At 43.7% G+C, this 10,770-nt stretch overlaps 1 protein-coding gene, 1 long non-coding RNA gene and 1 pseudogene across 5 annotated transcripts; all 3 read left to right on the forward strand.

The window, feature by feature from the left end:
* The first annotated feature begins 362 nt into the window (after nucleotides 1-362).
* LOC147451574 (uncharacterized) lies at nucleotides 363-880 on the forward strand (annotated as a pseudogene).
* Nucleotides 881-1,481: 601 nt separating this feature from the next.
* Nucleotides 1,482-4,980, forward strand: LOC147451575 (uncharacterized). 3 transcript variants are annotated; one of them, XR_015188797.1, is made up of 3 exons: nucleotides 1,488-2,161; nucleotides 3,577-3,775; nucleotides 3,862-4,980. It is a non-coding gene; the product is annotated as an uncharacterized LOC147451575 (long non-coding RNA). The 3 variants fall into 3 exon arrangements; XR_015188796.1 differs by lacking the exons at nucleotides 3,577-3,775; nucleotides 3,862-4,980 and adding an exon at nucleotides 3,092-3,218 and having other exon boundaries at nucleotides 1,482-2,161; XR_015188795.1 differs by lacking the exons at nucleotides 3,577-3,775; nucleotides 3,862-4,980 and adding an exon at nucleotides 3,092-3,218 and having other exon boundaries at nucleotides 1,482-2,148.
* Nucleotides 4,981-5,057: 77 nt separating this feature from the next.
* On the forward strand, nucleotides 5,058-10,489 carry LOC147451576 (uncharacterized). 2 transcript variants are annotated; one of them, XM_086517487.1, is made up of 2 exons: nucleotides 5,058-6,471; nucleotides 7,646-10,489. In XM_086517487.1, the coding sequence occupies exon 2, from the start codon at nucleotides 8,424-8,426 to the stop codon at nucleotides 10,425-10,427; it is 2,004 nt and encodes a 667-aa protein (XP_086373613.1). In that variant the 5' UTR covers nucleotides 5,058-6,471; nucleotides 7,646-8,423; the 3' UTR covers nucleotides 10,428-10,489. The 2 variants fall into 2 exon arrangements, with proteins under 2 accessions (XP_086373613.1, XP_086373614.1); XM_086517488.1 differs by lacking the exon at nucleotides 5,058-6,471 and having other exon boundaries at nucleotides 6,482-9,474; nucleotides 9,766-10,489.
* Nucleotides 10,490-10,770: the final 281 nt, after the last annotated feature.

The following is a 10,770-nucleotide window of genomic DNA, read 5'->3' on the forward strand; positions in this document are numbered from 1 at the left end:
AGCCGGCAGTCCCAAGCCTCACAACCACTACGGAAGGTACTGAATGAGCTATACCATCTGTCTCTCTCTCTCTCTCTCTCTCTCTCTCTCTCTCTCTCTCTCTCTCTCTCTCTCTCTCTCTCTCTCTCTCTCTCTCCAATTAGCCAGCCGGCAGTCCCAAGCCTCACAACCACTACGGAAGGTTAGAAACAAAGGCGAAGATGCTCCATTTCACACCAAGCAATGCTAGAGGCCCCTTAATGATGCAATTTGTTGATATGTTGAGTCCACTGAACTGGGCCAGAATGGCTTGCATGCATTGGCAATATTTTATCTGTAGCCCGTCACTCCTGTCGTGCTTACTGCGCTCTCCCCTCGTGAGTATGTTGGAGCTTTTCAATGGAGAGAGCTTCCGCTCGTGCACCACTAAGTATAAAACTAAAGAGTTTGATGGCGAAGTTCCCTTCAGTTCGTTCTCTGTTTGTCAAGCCAAGAGCATGCAGCAGGCCTTGGCAGTACCTCTTCGATAAAGCAGAAAACTCTTCTATGATTATGTTGTGAAGGAGCCCTTCCGATTCATGCATTTCCGGGGTCCCTTGGGGGTTCTATGATAGAGATTTTAAGGGATGCTTTCATTTAAGAAGGGTAAGTGCAGATGGGCAGGCAATGTTAGGTTTGGTAAGCTTGGCAAAGGCGAATCATGATTGGCCATTAGGAAATGCACAATCACCCTCAGAGTTGCTGAGAGCCGTTCCGAAAAAGGAGGTAGAAGCAACTGAGAAGAAAAAGAAGCCAGCCGAAGGGCAGCTTCTGAGTGCACCTACCATTGTATGGGTTCTCCTTCAGCCTCAAGAAATGGGGCTTCTTTGAGGTTGGGGATCTCAGGGAGAGTTGGTCATGAAGTGCACCCGTGAGAGAGAGAGAGAGAGAGAGAGAGAGAGAGAGAGAGAGAGAGAGAGAGAGGCGGCCGAAGGCCGCTGGCCACACTAGTGAGTATGAAAAGACTCTCAAGGGGTCCTTGTGTACAACATAAAATGACCGAACGCTCAAGCCCTCGAAAAAACTATGTTGTTTGGCTATTTCCTTGTAAGATGTGATACAAAGTGGGTGAACTTCTATATCAAAAAACTACACCTTAATTAATATTAGCAAGAATCAATCACACCATCACACCATTGATGAGTAAAACTCCATTGCTTATTATTTTAATTTTTTTAAATGCAAAAGTTATTGAGTTGTGGATAAAATATCCTCAACTAATAAAATTTTTCTCCTTTTTACGTGGCAAAAGAAAGAAAGATAATGATTTTGAACCTTAGAAAATAGTTTTACATATACTAAAAATGAGGTTAAAAGGTCTCAATTATCAACGATAACCAGTACCAAGGGTTTGGGACCCCCTTTTCTTTACTTTTGTGTGGGGTCCTTCTCCCACAACCACACACACACACTTCCCCCCCCCCCCCCCCCCCCCCCCCCCCCCCGGGGACAAGGTACAATATGTTGCATTTGTTTGGGACCTTAGCACTATGCTCCATATAACTCCAAGGCCAAAATTTGTTGAATATGCTCTAAATTTAGTAGAACTCTTACTGCCTATAGCATTATGCTAGGTAATTTAGGCTAGGAGGTTAAGCTTGTACATGAGAGCTATATAATAGCCAATTTGCTACTGAATTTGAGTGTTTCAAGTGTTTAAACTTGTACTTGGTACTACTTACTACTGAATTTGAGCATTTCTGCTTATGCTTGAGTGTGTACTTAGAGTGCACATTTGTGAAAAGCAGTATAGTATTCAATTCCTTGCAAAATATCATAACAGTGAGGTTTCTCCATACAAGTAGTTGATCATAAGTATGCTATAATATTGTTCCTTCCAGGATGCCTCAGGTACTTGGTTTTTCGCTGATTTGAAGGCATGTGCTGAGAAATTTACAGGAGGACTTTATCAATTGGAAGTGTGAGTGTAATTCTAGATGGACTTAAAGGTAATTAGAGGGCTACTTACTATAATTAAGTGTGTCTGCAGTGGAAGGTAAAATATAGAAGGGGGAATATGGAGTATGTGGATTCTTAGTGAGAGCTGCTTTGACCTTAGCCATGATGCCTTCAGCGAGCTCTTGGGCAACCGCGTCACTGTGCGGCTTGTCAGCCTTGACATTGATCCAGGCAAGTTTTCCTGGTATTTCTCTTCTTTTCAACAAAATAGCAATCTAGTTTGTTTTCAGTATAATTGGGATCACTTACCAGATTGAAAAAAATTTCAGGGAAAGTTCAACAGGGAACTCTGCCAGTTTCTGTTAACTAGTTCTCAGGGAAAAACCTCTTTCAGCATAAAATTAGATCATGAGCTAGCTAGATATGGTGGGGAGCAGGGCCTCCCCACCCCGCCCCTCCCCGCCCCTCAAAAAACCCTCACTTAGTAAAGTGGGAATTAGTCTAAAACTTCTTGTGTGTGTGTGTGTGTATATATATATATATATATATATGGTGCCTCTATGCAGAAGCTGAGAAATTGTTTAAAATTCTTGTGAATTAGTTAGGTGTATTGGGGTCAGGTATGCTACACCTCGCCTCTTTCCCACAGAAAACTTTTGTGATATTGGTTTGGGGGGCGCCTAGCTAAGTGTGGGGCGATGGAGGCAGGGCGCCGGCTTGCGGGAGCAGCGCACTTCCGGCCTGGCATGGTCCCCTGCCCTATGCGATGCCTCCTCTGCAGAAGCTCAGAGGAAAAAGAAAAGTAAGAAGCCCAGATTTCCTTTCACTGTGTGATTGTTTCTTAACTAAAATCATAGCGATGGGATCACAACTTGCTTTATGAAGTTCAAACTGCAATTATGGGATATTAGGAAGTTAATCGAAAAAAGAAAACACCTCCATCTCAAGAACATATGGTTTTTACACTCAAACTCGCTAGCCTGGGCAGCTAGCAGGAATTGAACTCATGCCCTGCGTTGCCATTGACAATCAGCTATCGCCCATGATTGAACATATGATTTTACAGATGAGATGACGCTTTGTTTTTTCTTTTTTATCATATCCTCAAAGGAAGCGGTTGGCTTTTGGGTGTACCTAAATGACAGGTCTATTATTTTTTCTTTGTATATGACAGGTCATTCCTTATATGCCCTAAGTTGGTTTTTCTCCAAAGAAAAGAAGGAAATTCAAGTCCCTTTACAAGTTGGATGTATAATTCTTTTTCTATAATAGAAGAAGTAGTGAATTTCTTCCCTCAAAAACCCACTTCATATGGTTGATGTATAATTTGCAATGTGTGGGATCTCAAGTGCTTCTAAATGTGTCATTGATATGTATGCATGTGTGTGTGTGTGTTTTTATTCACCTATTTTTAAATATTTATCTACCTTTTCCACATGGCACACTTATCTAATATCGATCAACTTGATAGTTGAGCATGAATCTCTTCATTCTTTTAACTATTGGACCTCAAGGTTGATGTGCTTGATTAGTGCACTAAGTTTATTTTGATTTGCACTTCTCTCAAAATGGCACTTATTGCACTAAGTCCCAATATAGAGACGATGAGATTGAGACAACGCTCACGTGGGTTGTGTTTTACTGTTTCGAGCGGAAAAGAGCGCATTCGAAAGCTTGTGCCATAACGTTATTGCAGTAAAGATGTTGTCGTTGATGGTGGTCTATAGCGAGCGCAATGCAGGCGACAAGGCATTCCTGTGTAACAAAAAAGGGAGCGAGAAGCGAGCACTACTTGCGGGTGTGAGGAGACGATAATGCCAGCAAGGCTCGAACCCCTGCCACAGCCTACCCACGCGAGGCACGTTACCACATGGCTACACAGATATGATACACTTCCGTCTCTGTTTTGGTGCAATATATTAACATTTTATTGGGATTCGGCAGGCTCACAGTTGGGGCCCGGCCACTTACTGGCTCCTCTACCCTATAAGACATTATGACATAGGTTTATCTTCCAAATGAGACCCCCCCAAGCCTTGAAAGAGCTTCGTCAAGATGACTTGTTGTCTCTTAGCTCTACAAGGTGATGGTAAAGGGGAGAGAACATATGGGCAAAGGATTTATGACTACGATGTTTATAATGATATAAGCAATCCATACCAAGATGAGTTTGAGGAGACCTGTTCTAGGAGGCTCCTCTGACTATCCTTATCCACGTAGATGTAGAACTGGCCGACCACGCACTAAAACTGGTAATGCCACTCTCCTTATAACAATTTTTGTTGTTTCAATTTTAATACTTCAAATTATCTAGCTTAAATACACAAAATTCATTATCATTTATCACACACACTCTCTCTCTACTCATGACAACCTCTCTCTCTATCTCTCACATTAATCATCATTTAGGCAATCAAAGTTTCCCTTGATTCTCTAAAGTTTTGTGCATCAAAGTCAACGACTACAAGCCATGTGACAATTAACAACACTTCCCCCATTGCCAACCAAACCTAACAAAGGAGCTAAGAAAACTTCTACCATGGTTGCTTCAACAAAAGCTACCTTCAAAATTGTTTCACATATGTTCACTAGGAGTCTTAAACTTCAAAGCTCTCACTCTTGTTTATTTTTTTTAAAAAATGTGATACCTAGCATCCATGGTGCTTCTTTTCTCTACAAAGTTCTCACTCTTGTTTAAATAAAACCCTTTCGTAAATAAAATGTCTAATTTAAAAATGATATTTGTTATGTGATACATTCATATCCTTATGTTTTCTAGTAACAGCCTTGAGTTTGTTATTGGGAACTCAAAGACCAATGTCTAGTACAATCGTTTGTTTTTTTGTCATCTTATATCTATATTAAAGAGAGAAAGTCAATTGCCAAGTGGCTGCACATGTCGGCTCCCTTTCTATTAAACCGTTACCCTTCCTCTTCCTTTGGCCAACGTGGCAGTGACAGGCACAGATTAGTGCTCACCGAATGCATACTGGCAAGCTTCCCCTCGACTTGCGGGAGCTCCCGTGAATTGCGAGAGGGGAGATACTACCTGCCTTGACATGCGGGAGCCCACTACCTACTTGCGAAGAAGGGGGGGGAAGGGGGGGGGGGGGGGGGGGGGTGTTTATTTATGCCTTGAACCTTCTCCGCCAAAAGCTGCTTTTGCGCTGTTGCATTCCATCCAAAGCGCTCTCTCTCTCTCTCTCTCTCTCTCTCTCTCTCAAACTGAGGCGCACAGTAACTTCTCTCTCTCACAAACTGAGGGGCACAGTAACTGCAACCCTGATCTACTAGCAACCCGAGTTCAGCGCCTATTGCAGCTTGATGAACGAAGCTCGCACTGGCCAAATATCGAGAGCTCGCGTAGTAAACCTCAGAGACAACCAACTAGGAAGCTCTCTCTCTCTCTCTCTCTCTCTCTCCGCATGAACAAGGAGTGTTCTCTGGAGATGCCTCCGTAATCGTCGTACGCGGCTACAGAGTACCAGCATTCACTTCACTGGATAGCGTGGCGGCGGGGCTGATGATTGGACAGAGTATTAAAAAGGGCAAAGGGCGAGTGTGCAGGATCTGGACGGGCAAGGGTGGATGCAGGGGGCAGTGTTGAATGAGTACCTGTGGCTGGTGGTGGTTGGAGCTCTTGGAGCGTTCAGCTTTGGTTGGGGAATAGGTACAGTACACTACACTGTACACTAGCTCTGATATTAGCCTGTCAGTGCTCAGTCATTAGACTGTGCTTCTGTACCTATACTAGCAAGAGTCTGACACTTCTAATGCTAACTTATATGCAATTAAGGTTCGATTGTGTAATTAAGATTGAATCAATGATCATGCTTTAATGGTGATTGGCTGATAATTATACTTCTCTCTCTCACAAACTGAGGCGCACAGTAACTGCAACCCTGCTCTACTAGCAACCCGAGTTCAGCGCCTATTGCAGCTTGATGAACGGAGCTCGCACTAGCCAAATATCTAGAGCTCGCGTAGTAAACCTCAGAGACAACCAACTAGGAAGCTCTCTCTCTCTCTCTCTCTCCGCATGGACAAGGAGTGTTCTCTGGAGATGCCTCCGTAATCGTCGTACGCGGCTACAGAGTACCAGCGTTCACTTCACTGGACAGCGTGGCGGCGGGGCTGATGATTGGACAGAGTATTAAAAAGGGCAAAGGGCGAGTGTGCAGGATCTGGACGGACAGGGGTGGATGCAGGGGGCAGTGTTGAATGAGTACCTGTGGCTGGTGGTGGTTGGAGCTCTTGGAGCGTTCGACTTTGGTTGGGGAATAGGTACAATACACTACACTGTACACTAGCTCTGATATTAGCCTGTCAGTGCTCAGTCATTAGACTGTGCTTCTGTACCTATACTAGCAGGAGTCTGACACTTCTAATGCTAACTTATATGCAATTAAGGTTCGATTGTGTAATTAAGATTGAATCAATGATCATGCTTTAATGGTGATTGGTTGATAATTATATGCAGGAGCCAATGATGTTGCGAATGCGTTCGGTACTACGATCGAAAGCAAGGCCCTGACCTTGAAGCAGGCCACCATTGTACTCTCTCTCTCTCTCTCTCTCTCTCTCTCTCTCTCTCTCTCTCTCTCTCTCTCTCTCTCTGTGGGATTAATCATGTCTGTGCCATGCCATGCATGTCTGGAATGGTGTCTAGCGCGCTGCTGCTCTGGCGGCACACCCATTGCTGGCCTTCTAGAATATTGTATCTTCCTCTCACTCGAGGAAATACCAATTAAATTAATGCTGCTGCTAATTATACTCCTCATTGGAGGAATTTAGCCAAGTTCTCTGTCAACATGCCTTTAATTATCTACCTTGGGTGATGATCACACGAGGCTTCTATGATGGGGCACCCAAATGCGGGCCTAGCCCAATCAATAGTTGAGAGAAGCAATAGGTGGTCGTCGACATGGCCCTGCAAGAGGTTGAGAGCACGAAGAGGTGTAGTGCTTTGGCAAAACTGTGTACGACCTCAGCTTGCAAGACGGGCTACTTGCAAGTGCTCGGTTTCTCGCTCTCCCTAGCTACGTGCTAGGTCTATGGGGTTGTGGTACGGAAGTGCCTTCGTCTTCACCTATACAAAAAAGGGGACTTGAGTGTTTATAGGTACAACCTACAAGTTCCACGTTGTATTTGTCTGCAGAGCGAGATATTAGGGTTAGGATTAGTATCCTTCATTAGCGAGAGATGGATTGTGATTAACCGTGAGAGAGAGAGAGAGAGGCCGCCGGAGGCGGCCGGCCATACTAGTTCTAACTTAATTAGACACATTCTCTGTCTCTCTCTCTCTCTCCCATTTTTAAATTCATTTTTATTGAAGGCTTATAATTCAACATGCTTTAGGTTGATTTGTTTTCACGCTTCATTGGAAGGGAATTGCAACAAAGTGTAGTCCTCTCTTTGAAAACAAACAAAGACTTTATACCAGCAATGAGTACAAAACAATGGAGAAGAAGACAGGCAAAACTTAGGATTTCGGATATTCAAGATATCTACTTGGGGTTCTACACATTTCCACCATGGAGTAGGTGCATCCTTTACAAAAGGGGTAGGGTGTATAGACAATTAGCATCCATAGTGCTCCTCATCTCTCTCTATCTCTCTCTCTCTCTCACACACACACACACACACACATGGCCCCATATATTTTGACATTTCAACTTCTATCTATGATATAACTTCTTGTTGTGGTGAATATTGTGAAACTTGGCAGATCGTGAATCAGAGCAACCGGAGCTTCGGTTTGACAATGGGTATATACCAAGGGATGAGAGGTTTAGCGCATTGAAGAAAGACCTATTCTTGAGTGCAGGCATGAAAAGCTTTGGCCGCCACCTTTTCGCGGCCATGGAGTCTGAATTGCGGGAAACGGCTACGCAGAGCCTGGAAACGTGTTTCGCCGTTTCTGAAGAGGCCCTGCGTTTCCAGCAGCCTCGAAACGTGCCGAAACGCTATGCGCTATGTTTTTTTAAAAAACCATAATGTAAAATAATTAAAAACGAGCTGTGAGCTGTCCCTTTCAGCGTGTTCAAACTCCGGCCCTTTCGGTCAAAAAACGAGCCCTCTAAAAAAACGACCCCCTCTTATCCAGTGTCGCCTGAGATTCATTCCAGAGAGCGAAATTTTTTCTCTGCACAACACTCAGAGAGCTCCAGAGCTTCATAGAAGACTCCTCTCGGCACGAGTGCAAGCAAGGAAAGCTTCCATGCGTACGCATTAATGAAAGAGGAAGACCCTACGACCACGAACAGTTGTTTTTGTTTCAATTGCGTCGCACGAGTAGTCATTTTTGAGCCGTGTAAGTGTCCTCTCAAGCTGAAATTTTCTTTTGGATTGGATGATGCGATTAGAAAAAGGGCCTTGAAGTGCAACTTTATCAAAGTTGTTTTGTCACCGGAGTGGGCTTGTCTGAAATACAAAGAGCCAGATTTTTATTTGGCGCAACAAAGACGAGAGCGAAGAGCACCAATCTTTCGCAGATAAAAGCCAACATGTTCGTGTCAGTTGTCGCTAGCTCCAAGCCTTCTCCGACTGCAACACCCGCATCCAGATCCAAGAAACCATTCTTGGTTACGCCATTTACACAGAAAGCGCCATCCGAACAAGAACCTCTTTGGAAGTATGTAATTGAGACAGGTTGCTTCAATGCAGGTGGTAGCAAGAAATGGACTTGCTCTATTTGCCGGGAAGGCTACTCAGGGTCATACTCACGAGTGCGTGCCCACTTGCTTGGTATCAAGAAGCAAGGTATTGGCATCTGTAAGAAGGTTACCATGGCTCAAAAAGCCTCCATGACACGGGAGGATCACGATAGTGCCAACAAGAAGCAAAAGATTGCCGGCACCAATCCTTTGCATACAAAGAGAAAGGCTCAGGATCAACCATCTTTGCAAGGTATGTTGAATGCCTCATGTAGAGAAGATGTGGACAAGGCAGTGGCTAGATGTTTTTATGCATGCGGATTGTCTTTCTCGCTTGCTCGTTCTCCATACTTTTCAGATATGGTCTCTGCAATTGCAACTTTTGGTAAAGGATATAAGCCTCCCAACTACGAGAAGTTGCGTACAACCCTACTACAGCAAGAAAAGGCAAGATTAGAAAGAAGTCTCTCACCCGTAGAGTGTTCTTGGCAACATTATGGTTGCTCTCTTATTTTCGATGGGTGGACAGATAGAGCCAAAAGACCATTGATTAATTTTGTGGTGTCCAGTCCAAGAGGAATAGTATTCAAGGGCTCCATTGATACTAGTGGCAGTTCTAAGACTGGGGAGTTCATAGCAGATGCACTTAAGAAAGTTATTAAAGAGGTTGGTGTTGATCACGTTGTGCAGGTTATCACTAATAATGCGGCAAATTGCAAGCTTGCAGGACAGATTGTGGAGGGAGAGTACAAGCATATCTTTTGGACTCCTTGTGCAACACATTGTCTGAACTTGCTTTTGAAGGATTTGATGGCAATCAAGTGGTTGAAGCAGCCTGTAACAAAGGGAAAGGAAGTTCAACAGTTCATCACAAATCATGATGCAACACGAGCCATGTTTGGTAAGCACTCCAATCTCAAGCTAATTAGACCGGGAGATACCCGTTTTGCTTCACATTTCATGATGCTGCATAGATTGTTGAGGGTTAAGACTGCTTTGAAGCACTTGGTGACATGCGAGGATTGGGATGCATGGAAGTGTCAGAATGAAGATGCAAAAGTGATAGAGAGGAGCATTTTGTGTTCTAGCTTTTGGGAGGACATTGAGTTGTATGTCAAGGTGTGTTGGCCAATCATGGCAATGTTGCATATGGTTGACATGGATGAAGCATGCATGGGTGTAATTTTTGAAGGCATGGATCAGATGGTAGAAAAGATCAAGGAGATTTTGGCAGAGGAGGTGGATGGCGAAGAGATGTTTCAACAAATGAATGAATTCATACAGGCATGGTGGTTGATGATGCATACTCCTCTTCTTGCAACAACTTTTCTCTTAAATCCAAAGTGGTTTTCAAAGTCACCTAACAAGGATGGTGAGGTAATGAAAGGATGGAAGGCCACACTCAACAGAGTGGGAAGGAGTGCTATGGAAAAGACACAGCTAAAAGCACAATTGTCTACGTACATTGGATTGCAAGGGAGCTTTGGGGATCCTGAAGCTTTGGATGACATGCAGAAGCTCTCAACAGTTTCTTGGTGGGAAAACTATGGGGAAGATACCCCCCTTCTTCAAAGATTGGCTATAAAGATTTTATCCCAGGTATGTAGTGCTTCCGCATGTGAGAGAAATTGGTCGACATACGGTTTTATACATTCCGTCAAGCGCAACCGTTTGCAGCATGAAATGGCTGATGACTTGGTATATGTACTTAGCAATTTAAGGCTACAATCCAGGAAAGAAGCCTCTTATGTTTCAGGGCCATGTTGCTTTTGGGATGTGGAAGAGGACTTAACAATGGAAGGCCATATCGAAGTGGAAATGGATGTTGAAGTTGGTGATGCCGAAGCTATGTAACTGCTCTATGTATGATGTATTGAACATTTGCATTGATGCTTAATGAAATCTGGTTGCCAAGAGACTTTATGTGTCAAGTTTTTTGTTTTTGATTAATGTAGATTATGAATCTAGTTATTGTTTCATTCCTGTGTTGATGCAAATCTTTTTGAAATGTTTCTTCAATGTAGGTGTCGATATATGTTTGAATTTTTATGTTGTTGTCTACTCTCAAATGGGTGTACCCCCACCGTTTCCTGGTTCTATAGAATGCCGTTTCTATTCATTTCGACAGGGCAACGTTTCCAGTTTGGAAACGTTTCGTGCAACACAGCATGGAGTGTTTCATTCGAGAGGACCGCCC

Source organism: Adiantum capillus-veneris, chromosome 8, assembly GCF_014529385.1.
Source record: "Adiantum capillus-veneris isolate H3 chromosome 8, ASM1452938v2, whole genome shotgun sequence".
NCBI lineage: Eukaryota > Viridiplantae > Streptophyta > Polypodiopsida > Polypodiales > Pteridaceae > Adiantum > Adiantum capillus-veneris.

What these genes read in the sequence shown, in the direction of transcription:
- LOC147451576 (XM_086517487.1), top strand. Translation starts at nt 8,424, where the DNA reads ATGTTCGTGTCAGTTGTCGCTAGCTCCAAGCCTTCTCCGACTGCAACA.